The 20,157-nt window shown below is 43.1% G+C and overlaps 1 protein-coding gene across 1 annotated transcript in view; it reads right to left on the bottom strand.

Annotated features, from left to right (window-relative positions):
• The window catches only part of LOC115080045 (kazal-type serine protease inhibitor domain-containing protein 1-like), a 99,141-nt gene extending 79,728 nt beyond the window's left edge, over nt 1–19,413 (bottom strand). The window contains exon 1 of the mRNA XM_029584076.1: nt 18,873–19,413. Within this exon, the coding sequence (XP_029439936.1) occupies nt 18,873–19,317 (445 nt within the window). The 5' untranslated portion in view covers nt 19,318–19,413. The remainder of the gene's footprint in view (nt 1–18,872) is intronic.
• Between the last annotated feature and the right edge of the window lie 744 nt (nt 19,414–20,157).

Genomic DNA, 20,157 nt, shown 5'->3' with positions numbered 1-20,157 from the left:
CTGCCAAAGTGTGCAGAGGCAGATTCAGCACAGTGCGATGGCTTCAGCTGTGCAACACGCATGGCTCACTACTTACATGTTAACAATGAAGACTTCTCGTACATCAGGGAGTATGGATAATATTATTTACACCCCCCTAAGTGCTAAAATGATACAATAACCATTCCACTGATATCTGTGAGAGCTACCCATGCTGCCATAGGCACCAGGGTGCCACAGGTTCCTGTGGGGGTGGCAGTGGTGTGTGCGTCTATGGAAGAAGGGACAGATGAAATGGGCAGAATGAGTAGAGAACTTCAGTCAGGCAATGAGCTACAATGCATCAGCATGACCTCCTGGACTCCTTTCTAAGGACTGACCACTCAACAAAGGTCTTTCGTTTGTACCATGTGGAGTCCCTATCAATAGAATCAGGTGGGCCGTAATATTGTAGAGGACTGTGCCATAAGCCCATGCATAATAGCTCCTGTAAACTAGATCAGGAGCACCTGTTTGTGTTTAGAGGCCTCTAATGTAACTGTATAGTGCGATCAAGCACCTCCAGGGAATAAAGTGAAGAGTGAACAGCTGACCAGGCTAGCTTCACAACCAGCATGGAAAATCTCAGCTCTTAGGTTGGGTTTGTTTAATGCCCCTAAAAGGTTAATGTGGTACAATCATCAGAACCACATCAAGAGCCACTTCTGATACTGACTTCTGCTGCATATGAATAATCACTTTTTGAAATACTGGATACTGAAAGGGAATTTCTGGGATGCCCAAGGGATTTGAACATAGCAGTCAGTTAATGGAAGAAGGGACTCAGTCCACTGCTGTAAATATCCCTGATGTACTTGTAGGTTTGGGACTTTAAGCTACAATAACTTTTCCCCAAAACTAAGGAATAATGAGTTGATGTTTCTACAGTTTTCTCGCAGCACCAATGTAAGGTACATTTACTATGAAATTCCCCACAGCTTGGACTTTGTAAATAAAACCAGATCAGTTGGAACTGCAAAAGATTGTTGCCTGAAATTGTATTAGAGAGGGGACGGGTCAGCATTTCACAGGAAATGTTTCAGCCCCTAGTCCGCTGACTAACTGAAACCGAGGAGCCCATTCCATGTTATTTCTCTAGGAGACATTTTCTCATGTCCATAGCACGTTATTACTTTAGCACACAGAGTGAAACACCACCAATGCAGCCCTAATTCACCAACAAAGGGCGGGGGGGGGTCTGCTAACACACACTGTGTCCCAGATGTTAGTAAGGACACCTTCCTTCTCTGCTCCACCACAGCGAGCACTAACTTCAGCTTTTCCTCACTCAGCAACTAATCTTCACCCTTCCTCTGTGCCCATGCTGATGCTTCAGAAATGACTCGCACCTCGGTGAGGCTGAAGGAAAACAGCCTCAGTACGAGGGGTGAGGATAACTCCATCATGTAAACACTTCTTCTTATTAAGGCAAAAGGGGAAAAAAAATCTACAAGAAGGAAAAAAAGGTGTCGTGTGCCTGCTTTTACCATTCTCCCTACCAATGTGACTGGAATGTATAAAAAGGTTAGCACCTGTGATCGCCAAGCCTTGGGTGAGTCTCAGCCATCCTGTTGAGGAAAGATAGAAAGGGCAAAAATAGGAGGAGGAGGAGCAGGGATTTTTTAATGACAAAACCGATCTCCTAGTGAGTGAAGCAGGGGATGTGGGGGAAGGAAGAAGTGCTGTGGGCTACCTGAGAAATAGGATGGCGCTTCCATTTACACTGGTGTGGTTCCTATGTGGGGAGGAGCCATACTGGGCCTGGTGCTCACAAGTGCACACTCCATGATATGCAAATTTGCTTCATGCATATTCATTATGGATATCCTGAAAACCCAGCTGGCTGTGGGGTTCTCACGACAGGTTTGGGAAGCCCTGCCATAGAGAAAACCCTCCCAATTAAGGTAGAAACCTTTCCTGAATATGCAGTATGTTTATTGGCATTCGCAGGAGAATGCTGGTCCTTTCTTTCTATCACAGGGTTTAACTTCTGCTCTGACCCCAGAGTTAAAATTCTTATGGTAAAAAAGAGCCACTAGGGCATGCCTCCTTGCATTGAAAAGTAAGGGCTAATAAGCTTGTATCTCTGCAATTTGCATGAAGACTTGCTAATTCTAGCAGAGGTTTTACCCAGGATTCAGTATTTTTCAGTGCTAAAGCCCCCTATTACATATAGAGGTTAGGTTAGCACAGAAAAAACTTGCACTAAAATTGGCATTGCAAGCTGCACTTACTACATTGACATCATAATGCTATTGACTGGTGTTTGGTTGACGGGGTGAATCTGTCTGTCAGTATCCACGCCTAACTCCAAACTATCAGGTCGATTCAGTAAAGATCGCGGGAGAACAGGTGCTCCGTGTTGAGCACCCGCTCTCCCGACACGCGCCCAGCCAGCTCTCCTGGGCACGCGATCCTATATTTAAATGAGGGGTCGTGCTAAAAGGAGGCGGTAGGGACGATTACGCACTCCTAGCTCCTCCTTGGCCCAGGAGAGATGGCTCTGTCAGCGGGTTCGGAAAGCCGACGCTCTAAGCGAGACAGTGATCGGTTAGGGAAATGGACGCCGGTAAAACTGAGCGTCCGTTCTCCTAACTGGACCGGCTGGCACATTTTTTAAAATTTTTTAAATTATATTTTTTTTACATTTTTTGTTCCTCTGTCTTAATATCACTAGGATATTATTTATTTATTTAGAACTTTTTATATACCGAAGTTCAATTAACAGAATTAATTATCACTTCGGTTTACATTACAACCAGCAAACAACAACAGTGACAGAGTCTTGTCTTACATTGAACAAGGTGGAAAAAGGTGGAACAAGGTGGAAAAAACTTGGATAAACATAACTAGGGAGAAAGCAAAGTATAACCGTAGTTATACTTTGTTATAATATTAGTGATATTATTCTGTACACCCTCCGTCTTAATATCACTAGGATATTAAGGCGGAGGGTGTTCAGAAAAGCAGTATTTTCTATTTTTCCGTACACTTTTCTTGGCTGCTTATAAACCAACGCCTACCCTTGAACAGTGCACTTTACAGAATTGGCCCGTATCTGTGGAGACCCAGGTCCAGGCAGTATCAGTTTACTCAAAGTTCTGCATCTTCACCCTATTTTGGAGAAACCAGCATTGATGACAGTCAGACAGAACTTGTGTTCTTTCCCTCCTGCATTATTGATGGTTCTGTGTATATTAGTCTCCCTCAAAGGATTATTTGTAAATTCAGCTAGTCCAGAACCCAGCAGCTAGATTAATATCTAACACAAACATTCTTACCGAATAAGAGCCTCCATTGGCTACTCGTTAAATTTCATAGAGAATTCAAAATCATAGCTATGTTTTTTAAATGATTTAGAGCCGTGATACATTACAAATTGTCCTTTTCCCTATATCCTAAACTGGTGTCTCCGATCACCAAATGATGCTCTTAGGAAGTTCAGGCTAGTTAGACCAAGAGTTAGAGCTTTATTAACAATTCCTCTCCAACTCTGGAACTCTGCTCCTTAACATGCACTTCACAGCAAGTACTCGTCGGAATTTAGGGAATAATTAAAATAGGGCGTTATCAGCAGATCTTTCCAATATGTACATTAGCCACCGTTGCTTTTTTAAAGATGTACAGCTAGGAGTGTTTTTATATTGACCCTGCCTTTACTGCTCTCTTTTTCATTGTGGATACAGGGTTTACCTGCTGCTTAGGTTATTGCTAGAATTTTAACAATTGTTAGTAGCTCTTACTAATTTTGGTGGCCAGAGTTACTCTCTGTGAATCTTGACTCACTCATTGATGATTGTCTTGTAACTCTGTTTTATTATTTACACTTTAGATATAAATTGCACTTTTGCTATATTAATATATTTATATGCTTTAAATGATTTTTACATATGTTGTTACTCTCACTTAGAACATTTGTTATGGAAAAGCAGATTACAAATAAACTTGATTTTAAAAGACAGTGTTTGTAGCAAAATGCATTCATCAGCCAATCTGCATGTTATGGGAAGATTACATCAGCTACAAAATACCTTCTTTTGCTGTAACTTTTGTTTTGATCTATTGCAAAGTTTGGCTGGAAATGGAAGTTATTTAAAACCCCACTTTTTGAGATTAAGCCCTGTATCTGCCTGATAACAGACTTACTAATGTTAACCATCTTTACTGTAATATCTAAATTGTCTTGCCCATAAGCAGGCACTGTCTCTCACTCCTTTGGATTTAGCTCAGACCTTTTCATTACTAGTTCAAGGCGGATTGCATTCAGGTATAGCCTCACAGCAGTATAGAAGTGATAGGCAGTAGTAATCATACTGGGCTATGAACCCGTGAGAGCCTCTAGGCTTAACACCTCCACACTAGAGGCAGATGTCACAGGCAGTAGGGGCTCCTTTGCTGCTCTTCTGGACTTTCACTGCAGTAACCCCCAGAGAACCTGAGCAGGATGCAGCCTAGAAAGGGTAGAGGGCGTGCCAAGGGGTTTTCAGATGTGATGTTTATAGCACACCTGGATTTGCACTGTCTTTTACTGAATGACAATTTATTGCCTTCTGAAGGAAGTTACTTCCCGAGGGTGTTTGTTTCCTGCAAATTGCCTCTAGAGGCAATGGTCATATCCTAGCAGGAACAAAGAGCATCATCTTCATGAAATGCATTTGGCAAAGTAGATGAATAAAGCCTTATCATTAGCAGCCTAATGAATATTTTAAGATGCCAGCTTTTGGGAATATGAAAATTCAAATCCCCTCCCTTACATTCTTGATGAGAGACACAGGAGGCAATAGTCAACATGGGGACAAAATCAGATGTTTTTCTTACATTTTTGGAAACGGCTACATTGCAGAAAGTAGAAAAAAAGCGCTATTCTAACCTGCCAAGATTAAACTCAGCTAAAGGAAAACCAGGAAAATAGTAGAGATGGGAGATTTCTAAGTAGGGCTCACGAAAATGAGGAATTAATATTTGTCCTGAGTGGGCTTCCAGATTGCCCCTAGCGCTGACTCTCTTCTGATGCATGCTCCCTCTGTGCCGTAATGTTTAATACTACTTCCAGTACTAAACTATGCTTTTACTGTTGAAGTGTGTGTGTTGGGGAGTGAAGGGTTGTACTGAGTAGGTAGAAACTATAGATAATTCTCTTTTAAAATAACACTACTAGTCTCAGATTCTTCAAAATATCCTCGACTATTGTGAGCTCTAGTGCTTCTTCTTTGTTCTCCTTTCCTTTCTATCCTAGTATTTTATAGGTTTTATATTCTTGCACTGTTTATTATAGCTATAGCCATGTACCCTGTTTTAAAACCTCCTTCCTAGCACACATTCTTCAGTTTTGGTACCTCCTTCATGCTCGCCCCATGTCATACTCATGAATGGCTGTATTGATGAGCACTGCAGCACCCCAGTTTACTTAAGTTCATAAGGCTAAATAGGAGGATCATTCAGAAACTTTAAACAATGACTTGTGAGGAAATAGAGATCTTTTGTTGACGTGAGCCCCCAGGATTGTTCCCTGCTGCTCTGCCTGCACTTTGTATCCTTGGACTTTCTCAGGTTGGTCTTGCTCTCTGGTTTTCCTCATCTCCCCGTGCTGCCTGCTCCTTCGTGCGTGGATAGCGCCGGATGCTCGAGAATAGGACTTGTGGTAAAACAGGAGCCTTTATCATCATTGCTGTAAACTAGGATTCTATTTCTTTCATTTGTATCCGGGCCTAGCTGTTCCTTCTTGACTTGTCATAAAACTTAAATGTTATTTGTTTTAACAGTGTGGCAAGTCAGCAGTTCGTTTTAGGGCTGACTACACTGGGATAGACGAGGGGTTTGGCAGCTTCATTTTTTATTTTTGCTATTTGGTTTTCTCTGGCCCATGACACCTGAGAAAGCCTTGGGTTTACAGGCTAGCCTGCCACTGGCGAGCTGCCGGCGCAGGGCCGCGGCCATGAGTACTGCCTGCTGGCTGATTCCTTCGCTGGCCTTCTTTTCATTACTTGCAATATTTTTGATGTTTGCGCAGCCTGCCCTTCTTTTTTTTAATGGCAGCTAATCCGACTGCCATTTGTACGGGGAAAGGGATATACAGCCCTTTTTTGTGTGTCCCATCCTAAGTCTTTCCCAAGCGTTAGGAATGTAAAACATCTTGAATGTTCTGGTAGCATCTCTCAGACAAACCCAGCTTTAACCAGATTATCTGGATACAAAAATGTGATGCAATTTCTTCCCATTTATCTGATGGTTCATTTGATTTACTTTGTTGGAGACCTGGCTTTCTCCCATTGATTTACCGTTGTTGCACTTAATTTGCCCGCCAGGCTATTCATTCTTTCAACAAAAGAGGGAAGAAAAATGGGATGGAGATGGGGGTTATTATTCTATAAATCCACCTTATTACTTCATAGGCTTCCAATTTCAATTGGACACAATTGTGAAAACATTGTTTTTAAGATCCTGATCCATAGTTGGGGCTGTGCATTGTTATATTGTCCTCCAGAAGTTCTTTGCAAGGACCTTTGTTTATTTCTAATTTTTATATGAGTTTACCATTAATCTCCCACAAAGTTTTACTGATAGGGGACTTGAATATACATTCTGATTCTAAACCTCATAGAATTTTTAAAGAATATGAAGATCTTTGAGCCTCCTTCCATTTGAAACAGTGCATTACTTCAGCCATGCATCCTGGTGCACCCATTTTAGGTTAGGTACTAACATTGAGGATTTAATAAATCCCATTGTGATTACTGACTTGAGAATTGAATCGGTCATATGGTCAGATCATTTTTTAAATTTCTTTTAGATTCTCTTACCCTGGGGGTCCTGTCAGAAATTTGCCAGAAAATTCTGTTCGGAAAGTTCGTACCCCAGTGGATGAAAACTTATTTCAGACAGAATGGTTATTAGCAAAAAATAATCTAGATCATTGTACAAGTGACCGTCTTGTTGAATCATTTGATGCAGCTTGAGTACCATCACCAACAAGGTCGCCCTTTTAATTAGTAAGGCCCTTCAGTGTGTTCATCCTAGAGTTCCATGGTTTGATAAAAGATATTACTGTCATCTAAAAGAAAAATGAGAGAAAGTGGCGAAGACCTCGGTTGGAGATTATTCAACCCCAGTACCATCAAGCAAAGAATGAATATAGGCGATTATTTGTATTAACTAAGAAAACTTATTTTAGTTCTCAGCTTCAGAAATCTTTGAATCAGCCACAGGAATTATTTAATATGATAATGAGAATTGTTGATGGTCCAGCAGATTCAAATTGTTCTATAAAAGATTCCTCTGATGAATTTGCAACTTTTATGACCAATAGGTCTAAGGCCTTAACATTGAATTTTCAAACTGAAATAGATCAAAATATTGCCATGGAAAGTCCTATTTTATGGGACACTTTTGAAGAAGTTGGGAATAGAGAATTAATAAAATAAACCACACAATTTAAAAATTCTCTTGTGCTTTGCATCCATGTATTAGACACTTTGATTAATTCATATAATCGCTCGTTATGTGAAGGTCATGTTCCTGCCATATTAAAAAATGGCTATTGTCTGGTCTGTGCCTAAATGGGGAAATCAGGAAATGGTCTCCCTCTCCAGTTATTGCCCAATATCTAATTTGAGTCTTTAGAAAAAATTTTAGAAAAATAATTTACTTTCAATTTGCTGACTTTTTGAAGGGAAATATTATCTTCCAGGCAAACCAGTGTTGGCTTCGGTCACAAATTATTTGTTGTTCAAATTTGACCAAGGCAAGGCAGTAATTGGAGTATATCTTGATGTGTCATCTGCCTTTGATACAATTTCTCATAACATTTTATTACAGCGATTGAGGGGATTAGGAGTAGGAGGAAAAGGACTTAAATGGTTTGAATCATATTTGTCTTTGAGAGAACAACATGTTGTGATTGGTGATCTTCCTTTGTCATAGTTTACAGTGTCCACAGAAGTCCCCAGGGATCAGTATTGTCAGCAGCTTTATACAATATATATTTGCTCCCATTATGTCAAGTATTAGATCAGCACTCTATTGTTTAGAATGTAATGCCGATGACATACAGATGTATTTTCCAGTTACTGATTAATTGCATGCTGCCTTACATCTGGTGGCAGATAGACATCCAAATGCTGATAATGTTGAGAAGATAACCATCTTAAATTGAATGTTGACAAAACTGAGCTCATCTGTTTTTCAAAAAATTCTCAGTTTTTACAAGATCAAAATATTTACTCATATGATTCTAAACAAAAATCTGTCCTTCAAACCAGTCATACAAAATTTGAATTTTCTTTTCGATGCACAATTATCATTTCGGCCTCAAATTCAACAAGGACTACATACAGGCTTTTATAAATTATGATTACTTCGTCTTTTGAGATTTGTTTTAGACAGATGATTTTTGTACAATAATTCAATCCTTCATGATTAGTGTTATTGATTATTGCAAAGTTTTGTTTGTTGGCCTTCCTTTTTTCACTGTCTGCTTCAACTTTTGCAGAAATATGTGGCCTGTCTGATTTCAGTAGCTCATAGTTGGGACCATGTTCTTCATTATTAAATATTCATTAGCTTTCAATTAGCTAGGTGCATTGTATTTAAATTGATGATGTTGGTTTTTAAAGTTCCAAAGGTCGACAGCCCTTCCTATTAGCTCTTTTAAAACGAAAAACTCAAGCTCGGAATTTACGTTCTCAAGGCAAGCAACTACTACAGGTACATACAGTTAAGCAAGTGAGGTTAATGGAAACCCGGAAATGTGCCTTTCTTGTAGCCAGTTCGGTTTTGTGGAACTCTCTTCCTGATGAATTAAGGAATTGCAATGACATCTTAATGTTCTGTAAACAACTGAAAACATATCTGTGCAAAATTAATTTCATTTTAAGGATGTACTGATTAATATTTATTGTTTTGATTCTGTTTTGTAACCAGTTATTTTGAGAATTTTGCTGTAAGCCACCTAGCATGCATTTTCACTATAGGCAGAATTTAATTGTTTTAATAAATAATAATAAATAAATTGCTTTTAGAACTGCTAATCAATATAAAATACAGTTATTGAAATTAAATACAGTTTAAAGGCTGGGATTTTCATCCTAAAAGTAACAAAAACTTTTTGTATCAATAAAAGATATCTAGCAAATTGTCACTCATTAGGTTACAGGTCCTGTGCAATCCATGTCTAATAATTCATATTATTAGTTTCCAGGATTTTTTTTTTTTTTTTTAAATTAAGAATTTTTGATTAATACAAGGAAAACCAGAACAGTGATATGATCACTTCCTTAAAAGGAATAGTGATCAAAATACAAAGGAACTATCACTGTAACCCACTCAACTCCCCACCCTCATGAAGGAGTCCGTAACAAGTTAATATACAAGATCAGAGAAGCCTCTGAACATGGAATCAATAGATAGAGCGTCTGAATATCAAGATCAAAATCGAAATACTGAGAATAAAGATAATGGGGAATTAGATAACATAGCCACAGGCGAGCAGAGCTTGAGAGAGTTACAACTAAAGAGGGAGGGTCTGTCCCATCAAAAAGTCAATGATTTAATCTTATGTGGATTCCATACAGCAAGAACGGAAACCATCTGATAGTCCCGTGCAGCAGTAATGGAAGCCAGCCGACAGTGAGCATGTAATCTGTCCAAAACCTTTTGAAAGGAAGGCATTCCTTCTTGCTCCCAGCCAATAGCAACCAAACTGCATGCTGCAATAAAAACCTGAAAACAGAAACATTGCTTGTGTTTATTCAACCCAGGGATTGCCAAATTTAGTAAAACAGACCTGGCCAAATAGTTACTTTTGCTTCCAGAAGTAACTGAAAGTTCCTTTTTTATCACCAGATGTGAAAATAAAAAGTCCACACTAATCCACATTTATGCCAGCACAATTCTGACTGATTGGGATTATAATCTGTGTAACCTAACTGGGGTGAGGTACCTTCGATATAATTGCTTAAACCAATTCTCTGGCATCTGGGCCAAAATAGAGCACTTACTAGCATTGATATAAACAATTCCCCAATCCCTTGAGCTAAAGGTTGCCCAAGATCCATATCCCATTTCCTGGAGTGCAGAAAAGATTCCAGCTCCGGTCCATTAAGTAACATATACATTTTGGACACAGTGCTCTGAACAGTGTCAGCTTGAGCACAGAAATTTTCAAACATAGACTTAACGCTCAAAATGTTTGATCACTGCAGGGAGCCTATAAAATGCTGAACCTGAGCAAAGGCCAAGAAATCTACATACCCGAGATGACAGGTTTCCTCAAGGGATTCCTTGGCTAATAAACTACCCTGCCTGAATAAATGAGCAATAGTGATGATCCCAGCAGCTTTCCATTATTATACGAGTTAGTCTGAAATCCTGCTGGAAAGCGGGTATTATGGAAAAGGGACAACTGGTAGAAATAGAGTCACCTACCAATTTAGCTTTCCACTGCGCCCAAACCGCGGAGGGCAAAAGGTATACATTGCAATGGGCGCCTTGACGAACGAGGTTGCCATGGTGAAAGCAGCTGAAGACATAGGTTCAAGAGTCTCCTGCTCTATAGCCTCCCACTGCTTTCCAGATCTGTTTAAGTCTATGAGTGCTCTAAGTTGCGAAGCAGCGAAATACCAGGACAAATTAGGGACTCCAAGGCCACCCTGTACTTTGAGTTGAAAAAGAATCTAATGTACAACCCTCAGAGGGTGTCGCTGCCAAATGAAATCAAAGATTTTTTTCTGCCATAGACAGAGGAGTACAGCAGACAAAAAAATTGGTAGGGTAGAAAACAAATAGCCATGGCAGCACGTTCAGTTTGACTATAGGAATGTGACCGAGCCAAGAGAAAGGTCCATTCTGCCACTTCTCTAGGTCTTTATCTATGGCTTTCAATAAAGGAATATAGCTGAGGCTAAATAGATCTGCAGTACTGGCACCTAAAAAGACTCCCAAGTACTTAAGGGATGTTTTAGCCCACCAAAATGGGAAGTGCTTTTTAACAGAAGACACCTCCATAACCGGTAAGTTAATATTTAACAATTCAGATTTATCAAAGTTCACCTTGAAGCAAGAAACATTGCTAAACCACTCTATTTCGATTTCAAAACCCTCTAGTGAAGAGCATGGGTCCGTCAGGGTAAACATAACATCATCTGCAAATAATGATAACTTAAATTGGGACTCACCCAGACTAATTGTTGCATCCGTCGGTCTTTGACGGCTTCGCTCCGCCTACTTCTCTCTACTCTCGGCTCCTCCCACTCACCTTGGACTGATGGCCACAGCAGCGTCTGCTTGCTGTTCTCTCTGGCGTCCCTGGACCGGCTTTGGTGCTGCCTCCCGCCATTTTCCTTCAAGGTACCGCCCTCATCTTTAACTCCACGTTGGCGCGAACCTCAGGGGTGTCCCCCTGTTCTGACGTCACATCTTCCGGATATATCTGCCTACAGTATTTGCTAGCTCGTTGAGTTAGCAACAGGATTCATACGGATGGGATTCGCTCTCCATTCCTAAGCTACTCTGCCACTCCAGCACTATCTGGAACCCTTACTACCCTTCGGGGTCTCTAATGGGGTACCCACTCCTCGGGGGCCTCTCTGCTTCTTTCAGGTGCTATCAGGAAACCGGTACTCGCTCCTTGAGGGCCCATGTTCCCTGTGTCGCTGCCTGCAACCTCTACCCTTCTACTTGGAAGAACTAACTTACAGTTACCATCAGTGAGTACAGATACCATCTCTCTGATCCCTTAGAGCTTCTCCTATTTCTACATTGGGACTCTGAATATTTATTTTATTTTGCGCTCTTTCCACTACAACACTGCCTTGCAGAGGATCCACTGTTCCAGTATTCTGTGTGAGACGCGCCCAGCCGGGCTCTACAACCACTACTCACTACTGCCACCTCTGGTGGTCACTTAGTCTAATAAAAGATTCAAATCTGTGTTTGTCTGTCCGGAGTCTAGCCTGGCACGCCCACGGGGGGCAGTCTCAGGACTGCCCCCCCCTGGGTGTGGTCAACTGCCACAGTGTCCAAGGATCCACCCAAACACCATTAACCATAACAGATTGCTAACTCCATGGATCCGGCTCAGCTCAACGCTTTGCAGGCCATTTCAGGCCTGGCCTTGCACGTTGCTGAACAACAAGACTCATTGGAGAAATTGACTACTGCGTTTCATCAGCTGCACGCACAGAAGAATCAAGGTTCTGCATCTAGTAATGAAGGTCAGTTACCTGAGGTAACTATAAAGAGTGTTGTCCTTCTTGCTACTCCAGTACATTTCTCTGGGGAGATTCAGAGAACTAGAGGCTTCTTAAACCAGTGTTGTATGCATTTTGCATTACAATACACTCATTTCCCCGCAGCCTACGCCAAGATATTCTATCCTACCTGGATGGAAGGGCTTTGAATTGGGCTTCCGTGCTGTAGGAATGCAAAGACCCCATACTTCAGGATATTGACGGATTTATGGACTTGTTTAAATCCGTTTTTGATGATCCTGCCCAGTATACTGTTGCTGGTTCTACATTGGTGGACCTGAAGCAAGGCAACCGACCCCTGGCTGATTTTGCTATAGAGTTCAAGACTCTTGCGACTGAATTACATTGGGACCCTAGATGCCTGAAAACTCTCTTCTTCAAAGGTTTGGATTCCCGCTTGAAGGACGAGCTGGCTGCTCATGAAACACCTGACTCGCTGGATGAGCTGTGGCCTTAGCTACTAGAATTGATCACTGGCTTCGTGATAAGGTGCAAGAACTCAAGCCTTGTATAGGACCTGTTCAGAAGGAAGTTCGTGCTAAACCTGCCCTCAGGATGGTTCCTTTGACTCCTGTTGCCAGTGGGGAAGAACCGATGCAACTTGGTCGCAGTCACTTGACATCCAAAGAGAGAAGACTTCGGAAGAGGAATGGATTGTGCATGTACTGTGGACAAGCTGGTCATGCAGTCCAAACATGCCCGATATGTATGGGAAATGGACGGGCCTAAGTCCTGCAGGAGGACTCTTCTTAGGCCTCACTATGCCCTCTCCTCTGCTCTCTTTCCCTGTCTCTCTGATCTGTGGACTTCTGGAATTTCAGACCCTTGCCCTGGTGGACTCAGGGGCAGGAGGTAATTTTATTCTTCAACGTCTATTGGAACACTTGAGGATTCCCCCCACCACTCTGAAGACTCCACTACTCTTATCATCTATACACGGGGAGCCTTTACCGGGTAATGTTACCTGTTGTATCGAACTAGTATCCCTCCGCACCGGAACTCTCCATACTGAATTAATTTCCTTCTTTGTTTTGGAGAAGGTCATGCACCCTATCATTCTGGGGTTACCCTGGTTGCAGCTGCATATGCCGCAATTTAATTGGGCCACGTTGGAACTCTCCTGTTGGGACCCAGAATGCCATGGCAAATGCCTAAAGGAGGTCACTCCTATTCTCTGTATGCCTACAACTCCAGTGATGCCAGGACTGCCGCCTCAGTATGCTTCATTCCATGATGTTTTCTCCAAAGAAGCTGCTGACATCCTTCCGCCACATAGAACTTATGACTGTGCAATAAGACTGAAACCTAATGCTGAACCTCCTAAGGGACGTGTCTACCCATTGCCGGTGGTGGAGAACAAAGCCATGTCCGAGTACATTGAGGAAAATTTACAAAAGGGTTTCATTAGACCATCTAAGTCTCCTGCGGGCACAGGCTTCTTCTTCGTGGAGAAGAAGGACGGCACACTGCGTCCTTGTATTGACTATCGAGGTCTGAACAAGATCACGATTAAAGACCGATCCCCCTTACCTCTGATCTCAGAGCTTTCTGATCGACTTCAAGGAGCTAAGATATTCTCAAAACTTGACCTGAAGGGAGCCTATAACTTGGTTTGCATTTGCGAAGGCGACGAGTGGAAAACAGCTTTCAACACTCGAGACGGCCATTTCTAATATTTGGTGATGCCCTTTGGCCTGTGCAACGCCCTCGCCGTGTTTCAGAACATGATGAACGACATATTCTGCGGGACCTTCTGTACAAATATGTCGTTGTCTACCTAGATGACATCGTGATCTTTTCACAAGATATGTCTACTCATCTAGCAGATGTCAAACAAGTATTACTGAGACTTCGAGAACACCGTCTCTATGCCAAATTGTCGAAGTGCGAGTTTCACAAAGAATCTGTGCCTTTTCTTGGCTATATCATATCAAAACAAGGCTTCCAGATGGATCCCCAAAAATTAGAGAGTATCAAGAATTGGTCTCAACCTACCAGTCTGAAGGCCCTGAGACGATTTTTGGGGTTTACAAACTACTATAGAAGCTTCATAAAGAACTATTCTTCTTTGACAGTGCCCTTAACTGCTATGACACGGAAAGGGGCTAACGCTTCAAAGTGGTCTGCAGAGGCCATTTCCGCATTCAAGAAATTAAAGACTGCCTTTTCCACTGAGCCATGTCTGTGTCACCCGGACCCCAACACACCCTTCCTCAAGGAGGTTTACGCTTCAGATGTTGGAGTAGGGGCCATGTTGAGCCAAACTGGAGATTCTAAAGCCTTACATCCCTGCTTCTTTTTCTCGCGGCGCATTTCTCCTGCAGAGAAGAACTATGGGATCAGAGATAAAGAGCTCCTGGCTATTAAGATGGCATTCGAGGAATGGCAGCCTTGGCTCAAAGGCGCACAACATCAAATTACCATATTCTCAGACCACAAGAATCTAGAGTATCTCCGTCATGTGCAACGTCTTAACCACAGACAAGCCAGATGGTTTTAATCGCTTTGACTTCGTGCTCAAATACCATCCCAGAATACCAGAGCTGATGCCCTATCTTGCTCTTTCCTCTCTGAGGATGTTCCTGAAGAACCTCAGCATATCATCGACCCGAAGAAAGTCATCTTGGCGGCTACCCATTCTGTGCCTGCCAGTAAAATGATTGTACCGAAGAACCGCAGAAAGAAACTACTACACTGGGCTCATGATTTTAAGCTGGCTGGCTATCCTGGTCAACGCCGTACCCTGCTGAAATTACAGAAGTACTATTGGTGGCCTACAATCAAGGAAGACATGTACTCCTATGTAGCGTCATGCTCCAACTGTGCTAAATATAAGCCTACTTCTGGTCAGCCCTGGGGATTGCTGCAACCACTGCCAGTTCCAGAGGAGCCATGGACTCACATAGCTACAGACTTTGTAGTTGATCTGCCTCTTTCTGGAGGAATGAATACTATCTGGGTGACAGTTGACTGTTTCAGTAAGATGGCCCATTTCGTGGGGCTGTCGGGCTTAGCCTTGGAGCTTGCTAAGTTCTTCATCGTACACATCTTTCACCTAAATGGCCTACTGAAGCACTTTGTCTCTGATAGAAGATCTCAATTCACGGCAAAATTCTGGAAGGCTTTGTGCAAGCTATTTGACATCTCTCTGGATTATACATCTGCCTATCATCTTCAATCTAATGACCAAACTGAGAGGATGACTAGGACCCTAAAACAGTTCATTCATGCCTATGTGAGTTACCATCAGAATAACTGGGCCGAACTGTTACCATGGGCAGAATTCGCCATTAACTCACATCCAGCGTCATCCACTGGATCAACACCATTCGCAGTGGTTTATGGACGACTACCTTCACCGCCACTTCCACTGACTCTCTCAGTGTCATTCCTAGCAGCTCAATCCACTGCTGATGATATCCATCAATTATGGACTCAGACTAAAGACATGCTAATCAAAGCGGGTGAATGAGCAAAGAAATCAAATGACGCTCATCATTCTAAAGTGCCTGTATTTCAACCTGGTGACAAAGTCTGGTTGTCAACTAAGCACTTGAGACTAAAATTACCTTCTACTCGATTTGCTCCATGCTAATCGGAAGCAAGTCTGAAGCCAGTCTGAAGCTACCTCCTGGATTGAAAATCCACAACGCATTCCACGTTTCACTTTTGAAACCACTCATTCTCAGTGAGTTCTCATCCAAGTCTCCAGAACCAACTTCTATTACCACAGAAGACGACTTTGAATATAAGGTTGAAGCTATTCTGGATGTAAGAAGACGTGGCAAAACTTGGGAATACCTTCTGTCTTGGGAAGGTTACGGCCCCGAGGAAAATTCTTGGGAGCCGATGGCAAATATCCTGGATAAGAAGATGCTTCTTTAGTTTCATCAGATGCATCCACACAAACCAAAACCTGGTAGTAGGGTTGGAGGCCGCCCTTTGAAGGGAGGTACTGTTGCATCCATCGGTCTTCTACGGCTTCGCGCCGCCTACCTCTTTCTACTCTCGGCTCCTCCCGCTCACCTTGGACTGATGGCCGCCGTGGCATCTGCTTGCCATTCTCGCCGGCGTCCCCGGACTGGCTTTGGTGCTGCCTCCCACCATTCTCCTTCAAGGTACCTCTAGGGTGCGCACGCGCATGTCGCCCTCATCTTTAACTCCATGTTGGCGCGAACCTCAGGGGCGTCCCCCTGTTCTGGCGTCACGCCTTCTGGGTAAACCTGCCTACAGTATTTGCAACAGGATTTGTACGGATGGGATTCGCTCTCCGTTCCTAAGCTACTCTGCCACTCCAGCGCTATTTGGAACTCTTACTACCCTTCGGGGTCTCTAACAGGGTACCCACTCCTTGGGGGCCTCTCTGCTTCTTTCAGGTGCTATCAGGAAACCGGTACTTGCACCTAGAGGACCCATGTTCCCTGTGTCGCTGCCTGCAACCTCTACCCTTCTACTTGGAAGAACTAACTTACAGTTACCATCAGTGAGTACAGATACCATCTCTCTCCACAGTACTGCTTCACTAGAAACAGCTCCTTGCTCCTCGAGGGCCTGCTCTCTGCTCCGGTGCCAGACCTCTCGTCTAGTGGAATCTCTGTTACTGCTAAGTGAGTACAATGCTATTGAGTCTCTCTGCTCTAAGGGATCAGGTACTCGCTCCTCGAGGGCCTGCTTTCCCTGTATCGGAGCTTCTCCTATTTCTACATTGGAAATCTGACTGCTTTATATAATGCTCATAACTCTGCCTCTTTCCACTACAGCACTGCCTTGCAGAGGATCCGCTGTTCCAGCGTTCTGTGAGAGACGCGCCCATCCGGGCTCTACAACCACTACTCACTACTGCCATCTCTGGTGGTCAATTAAACTGTCTAATAAAAGATTCAAATCTGTGTTTGTCTGTCTGGAGTCTAGCCTGACACCGTAGTCCTTCAAGGGACTGCCCCCGTGGGCGTGGTCAGCTGCCACAGTGTCCAAGGATCCATCCCAAACACCATTAATCATAACACTAATCCCCTTAATATGAGGTGATGCTTGTAATCTTATGGCAAAGGGCTCCAAAAACAACACAAATAGCAATGGAGAAAGGGGGCATCATTGTCTAGTCCTTCTGCATATGTAAAAACCATTCCCATAACCTCAATTTATTTTAATTTTTGCCTTAGGGAGCTCATGTAGTTTACTCATTGAAGAAAGAAGGGGCCAAAGTTCATTTGCTGTAAAGTTTTAAATAGGAAGGACAAATGGACCAGGTCAAAGGCTTTCTCCATATCAATGGATAACAAAACAAAGGGGATGTGCTCTCAATCAACCCACCACATAAGATCAATAATTTACGTACATTGTCTGTAGCCATACGCTGGTCACCTGGTCAGAATGAACAAGCGCTGGTAGGAATCTATTCAGCCGCAATGCTAAATACTCTAGCCAGTATCTTCAGATCCAAATTAATTGGTGAAATGGGCCTATAGGACCCGCAAAGGGAGGGATCCCTGCCTGGTTACAAACCTATTAGTAAAAGTTTGTAACCTATCATAAAAATCATCTGATGTACTTGAAGACTGGAAGATGACCAACTCCAATATTTAAAAAGGAATCCAGGGGTGATCCAGGAAACTATAGACCGGTGAGCCTAACTTCAGTGCTGGGAAAAATTGTGGAAACTGTTATAAAGAACGCAATTCAGTACCTCCTGGACAGCCAGAAATGAGCAATTTATTTCCTTCCTTTTAGAAACGATGCCACATGGATGGAAAGCCTCTCTGTTAGTACGTTCTTCCTTATTTTAACTGCAGTGGCTCCTGTGGCTCTGACCATAGGAGTTTGCTTCACAGGACATCTGGTCCATGGGGTGCCTGTCTTTCCCAATAAATCAGGAAGAGTCTCGCTATCAGTGTCAAATGCAACTTCTTCAGGAATAACCCACTATGATGGGAAAACACCATAAATATAACAAATGGCTTTAACTGAGAGCTTTTCAGATCAACAATTCAGACAACTCCTTTCATTTTCTATCTGGGCAACTAAACATGTAATTATTTTTTATATTGTTCACTGACATTTCCATTATTTATTTAAAACAATCATAATAAAATTCACACAAAACAAACATTACCGAAGGCAGATAAACAACAAACACAAAATTAGCTATCAATGTCTCGTCACACCTCCCATATTTCAAACGGTATCTGCGAATGCCAGCTGAAAAAAAAAAAAGTCGGCAGCATTTTCATAACTGACTTTAAAGAGGATGTTAAAAGTACAGCCTCCGGCAAGGAGTTCCATAGTTCAGGGGCAGCTACTGAAAACGATCTCTCTCTGGTCTCACAGAATCACATACTTGTGCTCTTTTTCTGCTCAGTACGTTAATACAATAAAAATAAGTCTTCAAATAGAGCTTTCAGTTAGTCTAATTAAAGGTAGAAGTAAGAGTCCAGCTTTCTAGATTTTCCAGAGCTGTAGCTACTTTCCTGGTGCAACCATACCACGCTTCAGTCTCCAGTCAGTAGGCAGGGAATGACAAAGACAAAGCTCCCTATGTTCCCACACCAGCTCCCTATGTTCCCACACCAGCAGTAGAGCTGCCAAGGGGCAGGTGAAAGGATTTCATACCTGCATTGCAAGGTCCCATGTGGCTAAGCTTCAGGTCGGCTCTCCTCCGTGCCTGGGTCTCCTGTAAGCGGCAGATGTTGCCATACGTATGGCCATCCGAGGCGCAGATGCTGTGCTGGGAGCGGCATACACACTGGGGCTCAGGGATGTCCCCTACCTGCACCTGGCACTCCAACTCATCACCGCACTTTCCATAGAAGTGAGTGCTGGCATCCAGGTCACAGATCTGCCCTTCCACATTGCCACACTCCGCACAGCAGCCACATTCATCCAGCACTGTGCCAGCAGGACAGTGGGACAAACTGGGACAGAGATCTGTCCGGCACGGCCCACAGCTGTCCCCTTCCCTCAGTAACCTCAGCCAGCCTTGGTGCGAAAAGATTGGGAAACACTGGAAACCTGGCATCACCACTGTCAGCAGCATTACTAGTGCCAGAGATTTCATCTCCAGGGTGCAGTCCAAATGCAGCAGAAAAACCACACACACACACACAAAAAAATCACATTCCAAATGTTTCCAGGTCTGGATGCTACCGGGGCTTTAGGAAAAAGTGTGGCACAGATTTATGTGAATAACAGAAAGCTCTTCATCCCTGCATGGGTGAGAAAGTCAAGCTTTATTTCTGCAGTCTGCTCCGCCTCTCTGCTGACAGCTCAGCTCTTCCCTCCTTATTTTCTTCAGAGCAATGGAGCCAACTTGGCAGCCGGCCTTACTGTCAGAACCAGAGCAGGAGCAGTGCTGCCCAGGGAGAGAGGCTGCTGCTGCTGCTTGCATAAACTCCCATTTCCTTTTGCTTTTATCTGCCGTCACTTACTATCTTACTATGTCCTCTGGTGCTAGCCTTCGGACTTGCTGCTTTGAAGAGTTGTGAATCCCTACTTTGTATTCGATCTGGTCCACCTTTCTTATTACAGTATGCAGGCTGTACATTCCTGCCGTCGGGTCTTCCAGCCTCTCACCCCCTCCTTTTTGGCAGCCCCTTTCAGTCTCCAACTATCTTCACTCGTTCCTCTTTTGTTTCTCCTTTTCCCTTCTATACTTCCATCTCTCGCATCACGGGTTCCGTTCTCTCCCTTTTCTCCACGCTCTCCATGTTCCTCTTCTTCCATACGCCTGCTTCGAGCAATTTTTTGGCAATGAAGCGGAACATAAGAAAGTGCAAAATAAATAAATAGGTCACGGTGGGCATTGCATTACAGGTTAGCAGCATGGCGACATAGCGTGGTCCTGCTCCTGGTCCCTCCACTGTGCTGCATGCAAGATCAGGGCATGGGAGCCGAGCCG

This window comes from Rhinatrema bivittatum, chromosome 18 (assembly GCF_901001135.1).
Source record: "Rhinatrema bivittatum chromosome 18, aRhiBiv1.1, whole genome shotgun sequence".
Taxonomy (NCBI): domain Eukaryota; kingdom Metazoa; phylum Chordata; class Amphibia; order Gymnophiona; family Rhinatrematidae; genus Rhinatrema; species Rhinatrema bivittatum.
This window is presented reverse-complemented; position numbering and strand designations above follow the sequence as displayed.